At 48.8% G+C, this 19,106-nt stretch overlaps 2 protein-coding genes across 5 annotated transcripts; one reads left to right on the top strand and one right to left on the bottom strand.

Moving 5' to 3' along the window:
- Positions 1-424: 424 nt before the first annotated feature.
- On the top strand, positions 425-7,610 carry LOC133349792 (cytochrome b-245 light chain). 3 transcript variants are annotated; one of them, XM_061563545.1, is made up of 2 exons: positions 425-442; positions 5,909-7,610. In XM_061563545.1, the coding sequence occupies exon 2, from the start codon at positions 5,933-5,935 to the stop codon at positions 6,473-6,475; it is 543 nt and encodes a 180-aa protein (XP_061419529.1). In that variant the 5' UTR covers positions 425-442; positions 5,909-5,932; the 3' UTR covers positions 6,476-7,610. The 3 variants fall into 3 exon arrangements, with proteins under 3 accessions (XP_061419529.1, XP_061419530.1, XP_061419531.1); XM_061563546.1 differs by lacking the exon at positions 425-442 and adding an exon at positions 4,167-4,279; XM_061563547.1 differs by lacking the exon at positions 425-442 and adding an exon at positions 4,203-4,338.
- On the bottom strand, positions 7,594-19,049 carry GTF3C3 (general transcription factor IIIC subunit 3). Of its 2 annotated transcripts, none has more exons than XM_061563544.1 (18): positions 18,561-19,049; positions 17,361-17,472; positions 16,434-16,603; positions 16,172-16,295; positions 15,459-15,650; positions 14,556-14,721; positions 13,402-13,549; positions 13,179-13,239; positions 12,899-12,999; positions 12,152-12,323; positions 11,276-11,475; positions 10,649-10,750; positions 10,330-10,459; positions 9,405-9,630; positions 9,080-9,270; positions 8,832-8,956; positions 8,244-8,396; positions 7,594-7,994 (listed from the first exon to the last, which is right to left on the bottom strand). In XM_061563544.1, the coding sequence occupies exons 1-18, from the start codon at positions 18,642-18,644 to the stop codon at positions 7,872-7,874; spliced, it is 2,580 nt and encodes an 859-aa protein (XP_061419528.1). In that variant the 5' UTR covers positions 18,645-19,049; the 3' UTR covers positions 7,594-7,871. The 2 variants fall into 2 exon arrangements, with proteins under 2 accessions (XP_061419528.1, XP_061419527.1); XM_061563543.1 differs by having other exon boundaries at positions 7,595-7,994; positions 18,558-19,049.
- Positions 19,050-19,106: the final 57 nt, after the last annotated feature.

Below are 19,106 nucleotides of genomic sequence, written 5' to 3'. Positions count from 1 at the left end.
ATTCACCTGGAATAAAGTTGAGTATCGCACTCGTATTTAAACATACGAGGACATGACATACATGACAAAGTTGGATTAATGCCGATGCCGATGATGATGGTTCCTCGACGATACTTCACCGCGCTGGTCCGTGCGGGTTGGTGAAGGCGATAACCCCACACAGTTATTGCATCTTGCCCGTGGGTAGCAATGTTCTCAAGGCACGGCATGGCCTAGTTCCGCGGGGAATGCGAGGAATGCAGCAACTTTGAAAGGGTGCCAGGAGGCGAGACGGAGAGCCAGGAGGCGAGACGGATGAATGCCATCGCTAGATAATGACCCGCGGGTCCCGTCTATCAGTGGCGGCAGAACACGAAGTCAACTTTTGCTGTCCGACGCTCAGAGACCCCCCCCCCCCCACTCCCAGGGACAAGCCCGTCCAGGTGAGGTGTCCGTGCAACAGGTGAGTGAAGGGTGAATGAGTGGGTTGGGGGGGAAGTTGGTGGGGCAGTCAGACAATTGAGACGCACGCATACAGACATGGAGACGCAGGTTATGGAGCAACCGGAGATAACCAGATATGAGAGATACACACTAACGAACATGTTCACAGACTGGTACCCACGCTAAACATACAGGGCGGACGGGAAGTCTCCATATCCCTTTACCTCTGTGTTCAAGTAGAACATGGTGAGGCGCGGGTATAGGGACTTCTCGCCCACCCTCTACACTCTACAGGCATGCACACCGAGATAGAAGGTGAGATAAACATACCCAACACACAAAGACTCGCACACACATATATACACACACAAGCCTGACCGACAAAAATACATGCATACAAACAAAACAAAGATCTCCCGTATAGTCTTAATAAACCGGTTGGGGCAAATGCTGTGAGCGAGCACTTATGAAGTCCAGAATGGCACACGAGGGGGTGGGGTGGGTGGCCAGCATCACGCTCGAACGCCTTTGTCTCCTCAGTCGCGATGTTTACACGCCGCACCAGATACTCATTGAGGCTGAGTCGACCTAGTGAAGGCCCAGGACCAGTTCAGATAATCGTCACTGGTGTTGGCCGTGAGTGAGAATCGAACTCGGGTATTTGGTTTCGTAGCGCAGCATGTCAACCGCTATGCCACCGCTCTCCACACAATCGCAATACACTGGCTTGGCTTTATGTCTATCTATCTCTATGGGTTTATATGTATCTATGTGTCTCTGGGTTTACTGTAAGGTCCTTAGTTTGGGTGGCATGGCCGTGAATTGTGTTTAATGTGTCTATATGGGTCTCTGTATCTTTATTTGTCTCTATGTAACTCCGTGTAGTCAATATGTACGTCTTTGTGCCTCTAGAGGTTTACTGCGTGGTCTGTAGTTTGGGTTGCATGGCCGTGAATTGTCTTTAATGTGTCTATATGGGTCTCTGTGTCTTTATTTGTCTCTACAGTATGTTTCTCCAGAGGTTTACTGCGTGGTCTGTAGTTTGGGATGCATGGCCACAGTCGCGCTCCATTGGCTTGTGTCTGTAATTTCCCATGTACGCAGGAGATGTGCTCATCGGCTGTTGACGATGTTCCGATGTGGTTGATGGTTCCACCGGTGCCAATTCAGAAACTGAATATTTATTTATACTGGAGGAATACGATGAGCTTTCAAGCTCTTTTTTCACAGATGCCCAGTAGGGACTGATCAGAACGTTACAACAACAATAAACACTCTATGAGTGCAAAGTTTATGAAAGGTTAGCAAATCACACAAAAATATATACAAAGCACTAAACTGTTTTATTTTACAAGGCAAAGCCCACTGAGCTATTGGCTTCCTGGGATTACACACCGCCCCGTACTGCCATGCAACTTGACAGGGCCCTCCTGACAAAAGAGTATTGGGACTCGCTGAGCCTTTACTGGGGCAACATGGCAACGAAACATAATCTTGTTAATTAAACGATTGTAAAATTCATCATGAGGCCTCCTTTGCCAGTACCAAAATATAATAATAGGGTCTTTCCCTTCCGTGCGCCTTTTGACGTCATCTGGTCGAACACCGTATGAGACTAGGCTCTAAGGAAAGCTGTCTCTGGTGTGGACCAATCCGTTTCAAGGACAATGCATAAATTATTTTTTGTTTGGATTCTGACTGCAAGTATTGTGGTTAATGTTAACATGATTCCTTGCAAAAGGTTTCAGTTTTGTCGCCAGAAAAAAGGAGAAAACCCCTATTATTGATTGTTAATTCGTTGCTCACAAGAGGCATTACGTTATTGTGAAACATTCCTTGAGGCCCCTGTAACTCGCTCTCTGCAATATTGAGGGCTTTTTTCCTTCGTTCCATTGCTGCCGCGGTCACGGACTCGGGAAACTGGCTAAAAGGAGGGTCCCTTAATTCGTGGTAAGAAAAAAATACGTACGGTGCTATCTTACCTATATTTGGTGTTTAAACATCTTTACACATCTCTCTGGTGTAGGCCAATCAGTCTCAAAGACAATGCATATATTGCTACACTATGTAACACAATTTTTGTTCCTGGGTACTAAGTGTTAATTTTGTATTGCTTATGTCTAAAAGTATAGAAACTGGCTATTATTCCTCACAAACTTTGCTTTTGTGACCAGGGCTTTACGTGAACGAAAAACACAAAGTCGCCCGTCTTCTCATTGAAAATAAGTACATTTCAAAATATCATTGTCTTGGTCACAAAAGCAAAGTTTGCGGGGAATAATAGCAATTTTTTGTACTTTTGAGGCATAAGCAATTAGGAAATAACACTTCATACCCAGGAACATTTATTTTGTTACAGTGTTATCAGAACACGTTTTGTTTGCATGCTCACCACACGTAGTGTGTGTGGTTAATGCTGACTTGCCGCCTTGCAAAATGCATCTATTTGGTGTTTGAACATCTTAACGCTTCCTGTTTTATTGCCAGAAAGGCTAAAACCTACTCTTGTTTTTTTTATTTTACAAGCTTTTATTTAACTCACTCTGTTGTTGTCGTATCCTCAAATCTTGTAACGAAATTTTAACCCACTTCCCAATGTGGTATCGACTGCAAACTTAGTATACGTATGTCATACTGATGACAATACTATATTCTATCATAAAAAAATTAAGCAATCATTGTTTATATGTTATGTTTCGGCTTGGGTCTAAGTAAACTCACGTTGGCTGTAAATCACCACGGTTCCTTACGTTATGGCAAGCTTCGGGCCCACTTCCTGGAGTTCTGCCATTACTCGTACGGTACATTTCATTAAAGCGTGTTTTAAAAAAAGTTTTTTTTAAATATTACTTATTCATTCACTTTCCACGGGATCTTTAAACTTTGTGAGCGCAGCGTCGATGGAGTCACAGCGCCACCTGCCCTCAGCAGCCGCACCAAGGCAAAGCGTCAGTCGCCGTCCGTTCGATCTGCCTCCAGCCATATCGATCCGGATCAAATAAACAAACAACAACGCGATCGATAATTCTCGTTCACGTAGCTCCGCAACTCGGCCCCGTTCTCTTCGTGCCTCTATGCGTTCACACACTCTCACTTTGCTGATGTTGCTGATGTTACTTCTGCTGTGTTCTGGAGGATTTGCACGAAATCTCTCCCAAGCGATCGATCCCGACGTGCGCGCGTTGTCTCTGCGTGGGATCGGGAACGCGATCACCGATTGATCGATTGACGCGATCGCTCCAATGCGCCATCGCGAGTCATCAATGAACGGCTTCGTTCGTGCCCCGCGTTGCGATACAAACACCGCGATGGATCAACCCAAACGACGCCTCCCACGATATCGAGGACTCTAGTTGGAATCGGTGCGAGGGAGAATCGATACCCGACTCGTAGTCGCGTATCGGCGGCGAGTAACGGAGCGCACCCCCCCCCCCCTCGTGCCCCCCCCTCGTGTCTACCTCTACCCCCCCCATCTCCCGCTGCCCCCCACCTCCCTCTACCCCCCCCCCCCATTTCCCTCTGCCCCCCCCCCGTGTCTCCCCTGCCCCCCCACCTCCCCCTGCCCCCCCATCTCCCTCTACCCCCCCACCTCCACCTGCCCCCCCCACCTCCCCCTGCCCCCCCCACCTCCCCCTGCCCCCCACCTCCCCCTGCCCCCCCACCTCCCCCTGCCCCCCCCCACCTCCCCCTGCCCCCCCCCACCTCCCCCTGCCCCCCCCCACCTCCCCCTGCCCCCCCCGTGTCTCCCCGGACCCCCCCCCCTGCCGCCCCATGGCCGCCGCTGCCACCACCGTCCCGGGCCTCGCTCCTTGGCGCCGCCGCCGCCGCCTTTGAGGCGGCCCCCGCTGCCGCAGCGGTGAGGACATCTCCCCTCCTCCACCTTCCCCTCCTCCTCCACCTCCTCCTCCATCACGAGTGAGCAGCAGCAGCAGGAGGAGGCGGCGGTCGCGAGGGCAGTCGCCTGGGTCGGTGGTCGCTGTGGGGCGCGGTAGTGTCGTGGTTGGCGCGCACGGCGCTCCGAAGGCGGCGAGCCCGAGAGGCGCGAGAGCCTCGCGCTGGGTCCACTCGGCTTCGCACGGGGAGCTGGCGCCACGCGTATACACCGCCGCGAGGGAGACAAAGGCGGCCGGGCGCCGTGCTGGCCACACACCCCGTGCCGTGTGCCGTGTTGGCCCTTCGTAGGGGCTCACGGAACCATCAGTCTGCTCCGGCTATACGGGGGGTGGGGGCATCTTTGTCTTTTGCTGGTAGTGATGATGATGGTGGTGGCGATGATGGTAGTGATGATGGTGGTGGTGATGATGATGATGGTAGTGATGATGATTGTAGTGATGGTGGTGGTAGTGATGATGATGATGATGGTGGCGATGATGGTAGTGATGATGGTGGTAGTGATGATGGTGGTGATGATGATGATGATAGTGTTGATGATGATGGTAGTGATGATTGTAGTGATGATGGTGGTGGTGGAAGTGACGCTAGTGATCGTGATTGGTGATGGTTGTTGATAGTGGTAGGGATGCTGGTAGTGGCGGTGTTTATGATGTTGATGGTGAGGATGGTATTTGGGTGGTCGTGGATACTGGTTATGGAAGCGATGCTGATGTTCAGATGGTGGTGATGGGGGTAGTGATGATGGTGGGTGGTGATGTTGATCATGGCGGTCGTAGGCATGATGGTCATTGCGATAGTGGTAACGATTGTGGGGTTAGCAAGTGATGATTGAGAGTTTTCGCGGATATTCACGAGATGTTTGTGATGGAGTGATGGCTTAGACGACGGCGGTAATGTTGGTTAAACGTGAACGTTCATTTATTAGACTGATCGCGGGGCAGAGTGAGAGTTGAGAGCTGTCATCCTGATTGCGGGAGTTGAAGTGTCAACCTCGTGCATCGCTTGGGATGGGAGAGGAATGGGGGTTTGCATTACTTCCACAAGTTTTCGCAGGGCGACATCTAAACACATGGCGCTATGCAGCATGTGTCCTTGACGCGTCTCGCCGAGTCTGGAGGAGCACGGGGCGATGACAGAACGACTGCTGCAGGAATGTCGCTTTGATTGTCGCGGTTCCGCGTGTTGTGCGCCAGAGGGCAGTGCAGTCAACTTTAAAAACAATTTCCACAGGTAAGGCCCACTGATCTATATAGCTCTTTTTCAGAAGCCGACCTCAACAGATATGGCTTATCATGTGGAAATGTATAGCAGCCAGATACTGTACTCCCAACGCACGTTTATAAATGTGGAGGGGAAAACTCGAGGACAGAAAAATCCACGCGACCATGTGGAGAACATGAAAACTCCAAATATACAGGCGGTCAGGGTTGGGATCAGTCCCACGACCTCCTTCATACTAGGCGAGGTAATTAACATCTCGCAAAAAAATGTAAATTTATTGTAAAAACAACCCCGACAACCTGAACGGTGTGGGGAGACCCTCATCCAACAGTGGATTAACAATTCTCTCATCATCCCAATCTCCCTGCAGGTGCTTGGGAGGAGAGGCCTCGTCATGGGCGAGTGGGGGCCGTGGGCCAACGAACAGGCGCTCGCCTCGGGCCTCATCCTGGCGGCGGGGGGGCTGGTGGCGGTCGCGGGCCGCTTCAGCAGCTGGGGCCTCGCTGCCTACGCCGTCGCGGCCGGGGCCCTGGTCGTGCTGCTCGAGTACCCGCGCGGTCAGGCGGCCTCGGGCGGCACCGTGGAGCGCGACGGCCAGCGCTTGGTGACGGCGGCCGTGGCGGCCCTGGGCCCTCTGTCCAGGAGCTACTACGCGCGGGCCGCGCTGCACATGTCCCTGGCCGTCCCCGGAGGCCTGCTGCTCTCTACCGTGCTGGGGGCCATCTGCCTCGCTATCGCCAGCCTCGTCTACCTGGTGGCGGCCATAAAGGGCGAGGTGTGGAGGCCCGTCGGCAGCCGTGGAGTGGCAAGCTGGCGGGGGACGCGGAGGGAGCCGCCCGGAGCCCCTTCGCCCGTGGAGATGGGACAGCTCAACGAGACTGCGGTGGTCGTGCCTGCCCTGGTGCACGCCACGGCGCTAGATATCAGCTCCATGTAACACTATTCTATTTAAGCACCACCCCCCTTCCCACCGTTTCTCCGTTCTCTGCGGTGTTGGCATGTGACGTGTGAACAGGCGTGTGGGAATGATTTGGAATCTGGGCAGGCGAGAAGCCACTGGGGCGCCTTGTTAAATAGCCAAGGGGGGAACCTTGAGGTGGCACAGTAAATGGCTTGGGCCCCCTGTACAAAAGTTGAAAGTGCACCACTGTGCCTCCCTGCTGCTGGTGTTCCCACACCTATGTTTTGCACAAGAATATGGATGAATCTGCATATTTTTTTAGGCAGATGAGTGTTGACGATAACTATTAACTGTGGATTTCTTGCCCAGCTTAATCCAGTCTGATTTTATAATTTTATAAAGTATTTCTATAGCTATTATATAAACCCGTATGCAATTAGCAGTGTTCACTTTTTACATTTGCAAGCCACTGAACTGGCAAATTAGTCTGTTGTACTCAATACTGTAGTGCCTTTGTTATACCTGATAGTTTACCTTGCATTCATATTATATGATACTAGTTTACAAAGAGCTGTCACTTTGTTTTCAATACACTTTGGCATTTTAAACTGCGAGTGACATTCAAATTATTCGACGACACTACCTGTGCTGTTCTGTTCCCTTTCTACAGTGTTATCACTCGCCACATAAGCTAGCATATTTTTACTTGCACCACCGAGCCTGCTGCACATGGTTTTAAGGACATGGGCATTTGTAAGCATCTAAATTACTGGCTATCCACCCACCCATCACAGTGCCTTTTTCCTCCGTGTCCTCCTCATGGGCTTGCAGCTGTGTGGCCTGAGTCCAGCGCAAGGAGAGCGTTGCCTGGAAGGAACCAATAGCAGAGCAGAACCGCTGCTTGATGCGCTGGATAGCAGCACTCCATGTGGAGGCACACTCTAATGATGGAGCTGTAGCGGGATTAGCGAGGAGTGTGCGAGACCCCAGTTTCTGTTGTCCATCACAGCTGTCTCAACTACCCTTGCCCTCATTGTCTGGGGTGAGTGGAACACACCGTCAGGGGTCTATAAAATACTTTTGAGTGCTGCATGATATTAAAAGTGCTTTAATATGTACATCATGAAGTTGCTTGACCTATGCATTTACAATAAAGATTAATTATATAATGTTTTGGGCTTAAATAGTGTGTCATTTAAAATGCTTTGTAACTGTCAGATTTCTTGTAAAAGTACATTTTAATGCAGTAGAACCTATACGAGTTGTAATGTGAAAAAAACAAAACATGCAGTTCAATATTGAGATTATTGGTAGAACTTATTCTCTGCTGAGGAATAACCCGATACCAAAAAAATGCAGACAGTCCATGAATGGAGGGACTTGATAATGCTGCCAATGGAAAGGCACCAATCCCCCAGCAGGCAAATGTCCATCAAATGACAATATATTTGTGGATGGTAGCCCGGGCCATATCAGGGTTGCCGCTGCTCTGGTAGATCAAGGAGAGGTTGTATGCAGCCTCCCTCCTCAAGTCCAGCTGCTGTGGATCCATTCCCTGGAACGAGTACAAAACTTTCAAAAACAGTCTTTTGTCAAATCAACGACTGGATGAAGGCTTCCCCATGCCATGTCGGCTTGCGGCTCTGCTGCCTCCCCTCCAAGTTTACGATGGCAGATAAAACCACCAAAGCTCATGTATTTATTTTAACGTTTTAACATTTCTCACATGGCAAACGGATAAATTATGCCACCGAAAGCATGCCTTCAATGTTACAAGCACATTGCAAATTCGTGCGTGGTTCACCTGGCACTCTGGGGGCGGGCAGGCGAGGGTCTGCTGGTAGTAGTGGATGGCGAGGTGGGTGAGGCCCAGCTGATGGAGAGCACGGCCCACGTTGTAGTAGCTCTCCTGCCCATGGCCACGCAGCTCCAGGTACTGCATCAAGAAGGAAAACCCCTGCAAGCACAAGCCGCACATCCTCCCTGAGCAACGGCATGGGCTGTGCCATTTGGGCAAGGAGCAATTCATTGATTAAAATAGGTAATTGTGCTTCTGATAATCGATTCTTCTTAATTCATGCAAATTGAATATAAATTACACAGGCTAACGGTTGAAGCAAATTAAATGGGATAAATTAAAGCCCAAGACAAAAAACTATTGATTATTGGAATAAAATGTGACAATAAATGGTGGCAATGTATTTATTTACAGGAGGTAAATCGTTACATGACTCGTTTCAATGCATCATCAGTTTATGAGTGTCAGGTCGTCTGCTTGGTTTGTATTGGTTACTCAGTCACTTTGGGTGGCCGCCTAGTTATCGACTTTGAAAAAGTCAAACGTCACCTTGTAGTCGAGCTATGGCTGCAACAACACGATGTGCATCATAACCTGAATGATGAGCGGATGCCTTTTGTTGGCGAACTTCTGAGATGCCATATGAACAAAGGTTAGGCCGATACACAGGCAGAACATGGGCTCCTTCGTGTTAGTCCTGTAGGCCTGAACATATTGCCCTGAAATGAGAAACATGACAACGTAATGGGCAAAAGACGCAGATGAAATCTCACGCCTCGTGCATCTCGAATACGGCATCTCGGCGCCTGTGCCTGACTAGCGCTGTCTGCATGAACACTCACCCAGTGCGTGTTTGAAGCTTCCAGCCACAAACGCGTTGTGCCCATTGAGAATACATAGCGGCAAGTTGTTTGGGTTCTTCAGCAAGAGGCGCAGGCAGAACCGATGGTGTCTGATGTCCTGGGAGTTTGCCGTTATCTGGTTGAAGATGTTCCAAAGCTGCGGCTTGTTTAAATTCTCCATGAGGATGATTCTACGAGTTAACAGGGTTATATTATTACAGTTTTCCATTTTTGAAATCTAGGTTCATCATTAAAGATAACCAATTCTAGTACCTGATGGCGCCATACATAACAACGTTTAAATAACTGTGATGCGGTCGCTAACCGAATGTAGTTGTACGCCTTGCGGAAGTTTTTGCTGAGGAATGCAGCGGAGAGTCCGAGGCTCTCTAGCTCCTTGCGCTTGGGCCGGTCCTCGTAGAAGTAGTAGAACTCCAGGCCGGTGTCGCACAATAACTCGGCCTCGTCGTGGCGGCCCAGGTTGGCCAGCTCGCACACGGCCCTTTGCAGCAGGTCCCACCAGATCTCTCGGCCCAGCAGGCTGGCCTTACCTGCCCGAACACAGGGGGATGAGAAAGGCTGGAGGACCTGAAGCTTGACGGTCAGTGGGTACAATAACAAGTCATAAAAGCGCAAATTTGCATAAATTATGTAACGCTTGCCAGCATGCATTCGTCTTTGAAGTAGAAAACCTTTTACCCATGACACGCCACGGGAATGGGAGTAGGATCAGTTGCAGAAAAGTGCAGAGGCCAAGACGACCAGAAAAGGGGGAAGACAGACATACAAAGAGGGCATTGCTCAAGATGAGCAGTAGAAAGAAAGAAAAAGCATCAGCCAGGAAGGGGGGGAGGATAAATGACTGGGCTGAGATGTCGGAGATAAGAGAGTGTTCAAATGGGAGGGAAGAGGGAGAAGGTGCAAGCAGAAGTGAGCTGCACAGAGCAGTGTCTGTGGGGAGAGGGCAGGGATTCAGGGGGGTGGTCACGCATAAGTCAAGTCCGTTACGAGAGACTTGAGTCGATTTAGATATATCCATGTAAATTCGCAGTGCCGAAACCGACGGAGCAAAATGCTAGATCTGTATTTGCAAACAGTCCATTTCCTTCGTTTTGCATCTCCAAATTTACGCTAACCCATCTGATCAATTTGGGCGGTTTTCTTATCATTACAGTAATGCCCCAGGGTTAAAAGGAACAGACAGGCAGACCTAATGCGGTCACGCATTGAACCTAAATTGAAAACTCCACCTTGCATGTTGTCCAGCACAGAGCTGGTGCCCTTCTTAGGCGTCTCGTCGGACCTCTTCAACAGGTAGAGGTGCCGGGCGCCATCCTTGGTGCTGGACACCACAGACACCTGCGACCTGACCATGGCCCCCTTCCAGCCATCGCACAGCCACAACACCGCACAGGTTCAACAAAACCTTCCGAGTAAACATAGATGTGCTCTCTGTAACGAGATACTTCCCCCAAAGGAACTTTGCATTGTGTTGCATGAAATCGCTAATCTTGGGAAAAACTAAATGTAATGATGATGCCAATGAGGTGAACGGATGGTTATCTTTACCTTCAGGAGCATCGAGAGTAACATGAGGTGTGTGTCCACACAGTCGGCCATTTTCCGTTGAGAACATAGCAGAATTGATCGGTGCAACAGCAACTGAATTTCCTGAAAACACAAGAAATTCACGCTTTATTAGGAAAAACATCCTCAATTAAAAAAAAACTTTTTTTACGTCAGAGCTGATCATTATTTATATTTGTTGTGCTATGAAGGTCACTGCTCGAACCGTAACCTGTTGGAAACTTTTCCTTTTTAAGGCAGTGTTGTTGACGAATGTGTTGAATTATGTGATTATATGTATGTATGTAGGAGTGGGAGAACACCAAACTAAACACAAAAAGCAGTTCATGTTGAGTTTGTGCAGCACTTCCATTGCAAAGCACCAAATAATTAGTTTCATTATTTACCTGTTAGGTTAATTATATTATTTGCAGTAGCTCAACAAATATACGTAGAAACATTCATGGGCAAATTAGATTATATGGCCTGGGGTAGCGCTGCATGGCCCTGGTTGTGATCTGGTGAAGTCCTTGTTTAGCATTTCACTGCATCTTCTCAGCAATGTCACAGCACCTTAGTGTGTCCTGGGGTCTGCTAGTGGCTCGAGAGGTTCTACTAGTCCGGACAGACCTGCTTTGCGGTGTCCTCGCAGTCAGACAGCTCGTCTGTGTGTGGGGCGTTGAGGGCCTCCAGCGCCTTCTCGGGCTGGCCCAGCTGCTGCTGCAGCGCGGACAGAGACATCCGGGCTCCCAGGTGCATGGGGGCAAGGGCCACCACCTGGTTGTAGCTCTCGGCAGCCCGCTGCGTCAGGCCCAATGCATTCAGGCACTCTGCGCAGGTGGCACGGGGGAGGATAGAACGGAACGCCGTCGATATGACAAAAAATAACTATCCGCAGCGCAATCCACATATGGTGAAATAAAAGTGTGCGTATAATGTTATTTGGCCATTCACTTAATGTTAGATGAATGCCTCTTTGAAAGAATGAGGCATTCATCGCAATGACTTGAATTCTCTGTATAGCATAACTTTAAATCAGTAAGTTCGAGTGAGTGCAGGATCCTGAACTTGAAATTCTGCATTTGATATTGTATTTTTACAATATCCAATATCTGTACCTTTGGAACATATCGAATTGTGTTAAAACAAATTAAGCACTAGACGTGATTTATATCAAAACTACAAAACACTTAAGCACAAAATTAGATGTAAAAAAATATCCTTCTTTAGTGGTATCTCGTGTATTCAATTGTCCTACTATCTGTACAGCATGTTAAGGTATAGCTGCATTTACACACAACCTAGATAATTCCAGTTTTGTATAACTGCAGCGACCTTGCAGCACCTTTCACGATAACTTTCCTGAAGGACAACTCTAGCATTGGCAAAACTGACGGTGAAAATTATGAATGAGTGTTACGTGTTGGCGTGACGGCAGACAGACGGCAGCAGCGAGTCTGGCACTGGTGAAACTGACGGTGAAAATCATGAATGGGCGTCACGTGCCGGCATGACGGAGCCAGACGGCGGCGAGGTTGTATCGCTCGGAGCAGACAAGGGAGGCGAGCAGCGGCAGGGCCGAGTTGTACTCCCCGACCTCCAGGAAGGCCTCGGCTACGTCCAGGTAGAGGTCGCCCATGTCCTCGGGGTTTTGCTCCATCAGCCAGGAGACCAGCGTCTGTGACAAAACCACCCACGTCACGCGCGACCACGCCCACGGCGGATATGTACGCATCCACAGAAGAGGTGAGAGACTGAATCAAATCGCCCTGAATACACACAATCTCGTCAGAGCTCGGAAGCTAAGTAGGGTCGAACCTGAAAAGTGCTCGTATGGGCTAGTGACCGCCTTGCCTGAAACAGGTCTTATGGGCAAGAGAGCAGTGCAGCAAATACTATTTATTGTAATATGCTCCCAACGTCTATGCTCCCCACCGTTAACAAATGCGCACAGATCAGCGTGAAGTACGGTCAAATATGTCCCATGACCAACACTGTATGGGGAGGCCTCATCCAGCAGTGGATAAGGGCTGCACATGTACATAAAGGTGGTCTGGTTTTATGTTATGGCTCTAGACTGAGGTTTTACTATTGTGTTATTGTTTAGAAAATAACAAAAATGAAGACCTTCAAAAATCGAACGATATCGGCTGACACGTTGATTTTAATTTGGAGTTTAACTACATTTCTTTATAACATTTGTTCACTATTACAGTAAATACAATTGCAAGTAGGAGGGGGTGTTGCACTTACCTTAACTGGACCCATAATCTTCAGGTGAATGAGGCACACCATTAGTTTTGCCTTCACATCTACGGGGATGTTCTCTGGAATTGTGCACGACTTTATCTCTCCTGGAGACACACACAGCGGAGTTGCCACTTAGCCACTGACACCACACTCATGCGTGCAGCAGGTATGTATGTTGAATTTCTTTCGCACCATATGTAGCCAACCGTGCTAATCGGAGGTGTCAAAAATATCAAAGGTGCAGGGAGCTGATCGGACACATCAGCAGTTAACACATATTTACCTGCTTCAGCCTGTCCATCCTTTTCTTCTTCCAGGTTGATTTTTGCAAATTTTGTTATTACCTGCACCACACATTAAAACAATTTAATACAGGTGTTGACGATTAAATCCATGAAAATAACTGCATTGTCACAAGTCCAACCTGTAAATCAATGCTACTGGTGGTATGACAGCAGGCAAGCTTGTCCCTGTGTCTGAGCAGTGTGACAGGGTGGCAGCCGCACCTGCAATGCCTTCTCAAACTGCTTGCTGACAATGTACAGCTCTGCCGTCATGTGCAGATCCTCCATGGTGACCAGGTTTGGGTGCTTGAGCAGAGCATCTTCCATCAGACCAATGGCACCAGCCACGTCCTTGCTCTCGTAGTAACTCCTAATGGAGCCACACAGTCCAGTGTAACACGTTCGTGTGAAGCCCGGGACCAATCACTGAGCTCACGTTATTATGGATGCCGACATAATTCAGGAGACGTAGTACTGGGAAACTAAGAATCAATACTTCAAGTGGTTGTCCCTGAAAACTAGCATTTTTATATTCTCCCATGGCGACACATTTGTAACTGGTCAGGTGGCTCAGCAGAAGAGTGAGCTGCTCTCGTAATCAGAATGTTGCGAGTTCACATCCTGCTTGGGTGTTTAAAACCCATCATTCCCCTGGGGTCGATAAAATGAATACCACTTTGTGGGAAAGTCAATAATGGTTGTCCGATGGATAGACTCACCCACGATAGTAATGTGTAAATTCCACTACTGGCTCATGGCTGTAAACAGGAGATGAACACTGCCTCGATGCTCGTTTAAGCAGGAAATCACTTTGACTTCAGACGTGTAACACATGCATTGGTAACTACACCAGGAAAAGCACATCAGTAAAGAGTAAGAGTTTACTTGACTGGGTGTGAACTTGAGGCTACTGCATGGGCTATTTTGCAAAGCGAACCTAGATGCGATGGCCATGGAATTCAAATGGAGAGATAACACAAGCAGCCATGTATTTCAAGTGATCGTAAACATAGATGCAATGTGCAACAATACACATTATAACTAACAACAACCGCCATTCGCCACTAAGTGGCGGTGACATTACCAAGGCACCTGTGCCAGGCTATGTGCACTTTAAGGCCAAGTAAAGTATTGAATGCCCGCTGGAAGGTGGTCACGGGACAGACCTAGGTGCCAATCAATGGTCGACTGACTGAGAAACTAACAACTGCAACTAACAACGGCAATAAGTACGACAACCAATGGATTGCAGCGGACAGGCAGTTACGAGAGGTGAATGAAGTTAATGGATTAATGCAAAACAAAACAAATCCGCAAGAGCAAAAAACGTTCTAGGGTGAGGATCGAGTGACAGCGAGCTTGACTGTGCCGCTCACTTGGCCATGTCGCGGGTGATCTGCATGAAGTGTTCGCCCTCGGATTCCGGCAGCAGCGCCAGGATGCGCCGGTAGCCATCCATGGCCTGCTTGTGCTCTCCCAGCTGCTCGTAGAGGTTGGATCGCTCCCACAGATACTGAGTGTTGCTCGGCGAGTACTTGATGGCTGCCAGGGAAGAAAAGGAAGTGACGTCTCGAGTGTGTTATGTTTATAATGATGTTTGGTGTATAGAAGACTAGTATGTATTACATTATCTGTCAAACTGTAAACAAATTTTCGTTAAATATAAATTGTTTTTATTTTAACAGGTAAGGCCTATCGAGCTATTCAGCTCTTTTCAGAAGCCATTTGGCCCACAAATGATAGCTCAACAAAGTGGCTTATGAAGTGGAAATTTATAGCAGCCAAATGCTATAAATGCACGTTGATTCTAAAAGTGGAGCGAAAAACAGGAGGAACCTGAGAAAAATGCACACATCCACGGAGAGAACATGCAATCTCCAAATATACAGGTGTCAGGGTCGGGATCAAACCCACAACCTCTTGCATACCAAGTAAAGGAGTAAACATCTCGCCACCGAGATGTTATCTGGACTAAAGGTTATAGATGAGCATGGTGGCGCACAGCTGTAATATATCACGTTGGAAGTAAGATTGAGTGGATCGTGGATGGAATGACCAAACATTTCCATGCAAGGCCCTGATGACACAGTGTCTTAAGACGCAATGAGGCACTTCAAGATAAATTAATTTCACGTAGTCACTGCTGGATGAGGGTCTCTCCACACCTTGTCGGGTATGGGGCAAGTGTTTGACCAAATGCTGGCCAGCGAGGGCAAGTTAAGACTGACAAAATGGTGTAAATGAATTAATTACATTATTTGAAGGTTTGCATTCCCCACCTTTGGTGTAACAGAAAATGGCTTGCTTGATGTTGTCCTGCTCCAAGGAGAGCTCGGCGAGTTTGACCCATTCCTCGGGGTCGCTGGGGTTCAGGTAGGCGGCGATGAGGCCGAACTGCAGAGACTTCTCCATGTCCCCACAGTCCTCGTACAACATGGCCAGCGTGGAGAAGGGCTCATGGGCCAATGGAGCTGCCACACACACAGAAAAACGATGATTAATCGGTCGATCAGAAGCAGAATGTTTATTCATGTGGCGATGCAATGCCTGCAGCCATTAATCGGCAAGCACTGAAAGATTAATCATGGGAAGATAAAAGATTTTGATAATAGAGCAAAAGATTACAATAGTTTGTCATTATTCACTTTCCCCAATTATCATTGTTGTCGACTCCCTGCTGCTGTTCAGGTCAAGGCTCAAGACGTTCCTTTTGTCCCTATGTCTATGACTGACCACCTCTCTTTATTAAATAAATGTGCCCACTGTCTCTGTACAGCATCTTGAAATACAGTTGCATTTAGGCACAACATAAATCCAAACTGTATTGTATTATCGCACCATCAATTACAAAAACACACGACTGTTTTAATCTGATGCTTGCACAGACGTCTGCTCTTACAGCACTGGATAAATAATCATTCTTAAGAGAGATTTGAGTGCCTCTGCGGTGAAACAAACTATCCCATGTGTCCACAATTAACGAACCACATACCTTGCCGAATAATTTCCATGCACATCTTGATGGTTTCCTCGTGTTCGCCACGTGCAAAACGAATATTTGCCTCTCCCATCAAGCCTCGCAGTACCTTTGGGAGTTTGCTCCGTGGAAGTCTTTCCTATCCAGGATAAAAAAGTAGAAATTTAGCATTACAAACATTTCTTTAAAACACAACAATCCCCTACGGATGAACTCTGAGCACAGGCGAGCTCACATTGTAAATGCAAAGGCTTTCTCTCGCTCAATTAAAACAAACCTTTTGCAAGCGTTTGTGCTCCCTCTGCAGCTCCATCTCGAGAGCAAAGACATCTCCTGTCTCGAGGTCCTCGTTGTCTGCCACCTCCTCCTCGCTCCCCGTCACACGGTTCTCCATCATCAGGTCAAAGGCCCTCTGCACCTTCTTGCTGACGCCATCTGCAGCCTCGTCTATTGCGACATCGGATAGCGCTCGCAGCTCAACAACGATCAGCATAACGGCGCAGCTGCAGTTTAATTTATGAACATTTATCATTCAATACACAAGACTACGACGATCTACAAAAGACATTACATCATATAAGAATGATTCTTAATGGGATTAAAGTGTGTTATTGTTGACCGATTAATCCTTATATGCTGTATACTAATGTATCCATACATCAGAATCAGAATATTTATTTATACAGCAATGGGTGTTTACAGCACAAGAGCGCTCACAAAAAGACAGTACGACAGAGTTCAACCGCTATGCCTCATGCATCATTTCCACTGATGCTGGACACCGTTTTCGTGGAATTTTAAATGTGAAGCAGGCAGTGAACTTGGCAGGGCAACACTCTGTGGATGAGTTCATGGTGCTGTGGTTGGGATGTCAGTGACGGGGGTAAATGCCCACTCTAGACCCCTGTGTGCAAGTCAGCACTTTGCACCATGGCAGCCACGCATTAAGTGCTTTGTCCATGACCCCTTCAAATAGATTCAGGGATGAATTTCTCAATACGTTCTGGCTTGCAAGTTAACCAGATGCGGCACGTGACAAGGAGCCACAATCACAGCGGGCCGTATACTGGATGTTGTGTGCCACACGTGGAAATATGTTCTGCTTTGCCAACCTGCTCAGAACGGGTTGAAGTTAAGCCCTGTAAAGATACGAAAGCACACTGCCGGAGTGCTGGCACCCGGTCTCCCCAGCTCCCCCCCTCACCTGACGACCCGTCAGAGTCCGAGGGCTTGCGTGAGGCGACAACCTCCTGTAGACGAGGCCGACTTGAGCAGCCAGGCCGCTGGTCATCATCTTCTTCTCCTCCCACCAAGCCCTGCCGGCCCACAAGACAGCCGTCAACACTCACGCCTCGATGCAAGGCCGTATGCTGCTGCTCTCTTTAGACGCCTATAGCCACGGCTGCGGTGTGCGCACGTGCGTATTCGGCAGCGCAGTGACATGTTTCATACGTCATTACAAGACCACGAAAGACAGCACTGAGACCACGTGTAGCTAAGCTGAATGTAGCTGTGATTCAAGTGCTCATAGGCTGTCGCATGGCTCCGTGGTGACGTCGTCCACTCACAAAACATCGACATACATACTGATTTTTACGGTGTATCTGTAAAGTCACGTGTAAAGGCATTCTAAATAAAGTGCTCCTTTGACATCAACCTACTGCGTTATCGGAGCGTAATCATCCCTGCACGTGCGTGACTGTCCCAATGGGCAAAGTATCGTCCAGGCCATTAAAACTCTTCCTCTAATGCCTCCACAAGCGGCAAGCAGGGGGCGAGAGAACGGGGAAGACACAAACAAGGTCTTTCCAGGGTCCATGAATGGGAATTGTATGAAGGTTTTGCTTTACATTTGGAGTGGTGGCGCAGTGGTTCGCACACTGAACTCTGAACCTGTCGTCCTGAGTGGTGAGATCCAAGCCACGGCAAACATCGCTCCCAACTCATTTCCCTTGGACGCGTCTGCCACGGGGTTGGAGATAAACTTAGCTCGTGTGCAGGTGCCATGCTAACTATTATTACATGGAATGTGTTTTTTTTCATGTGTACAAGTGATTATATAGATTGAATTGGACAGGTAGGCTGGTATTGAACCGGGACTCGCTGCCTCGCCTGATGTGCAGGAGGTCGTGGGTTCAATCTCTACCCTGGCTCCTGTACATTTGGAGTTTGCATGTTCTCCCTGTGGTTGCGTGGATTTGTTTCGCTCCCCTATCCACATTTAAAATCAACACGCCGTTCAGATGATTTGGCTGCCATACGTTTACACAAACGCCACTTATTTGCCTATCATCATTTGTAATCGCCGGGTCGCTTCAGAGAATGACCTACACAAGAGTATAGGTCCGGTGGGGGCCTTAGCTGGTAACAATAAAGAGCGAACATTTGTAGTGGCACTCACTACCGCGTCTCCGTGCAGCCTTTCGAACTCCTCGAACGAGATCCTCCCCTCCAGGTACTGCGTGAGCCGCGCACTGAAGTCGCCCATGGCGAGAGAGAGGTCGACCCCGGCCTCTTCCCGCACCTCGTGGGGCTCGCTACTCGCCCGCGAGTGCCCCTAAACAGAGGCCTGCCCAGCGGGCAACATCCACCGCAATGAACACGACACTTGTAGACAACCTCCGGTGACCTTTTGAAGAAAAATAAAAGACTAATTCTTGTCTGTCGGTCGCACGAGGCTCTCTCGCCTCGGTTAGCAGGCGGAGCTCCCCCGCTCAAGCATCACGGCCCGCGACTCAGGGAGGTTGGGGCGCAAGCCTGCGACGCTTACACACCACGACGCTCGCTTCGGGCTGAGCCCACCTAGACGGGAGCCGGACACGCGGTGGCCACGCCCAGCTCCTCTCGTCCAATCAAATTCCTCGGCCGAGCCCGCCCCGGGGGTCTGATGTCATCGGGCAGCGACCGCGGGTGCCAAGGCGGTTGCCGTGGAGACGGAACATGGCGGATT

Source organism: Lethenteron reissneri, chromosome 31, assembly GCF_015708825.2.
Source record: "Lethenteron reissneri isolate LAM-NWPU_2019-01 chromosome 31, ASM1570882v1, whole genome shotgun sequence".
NCBI classification, from domain to species: domain Eukaryota; kingdom Metazoa; phylum Chordata; class Hyperoartia; order Petromyzontiformes; family Petromyzontidae; genus Lethenteron; species Lethenteron reissneri.
Note: the sequence above shows the minus strand (reverse complement) of the source record. Positions and strands in the feature narration are given on the sequence as shown.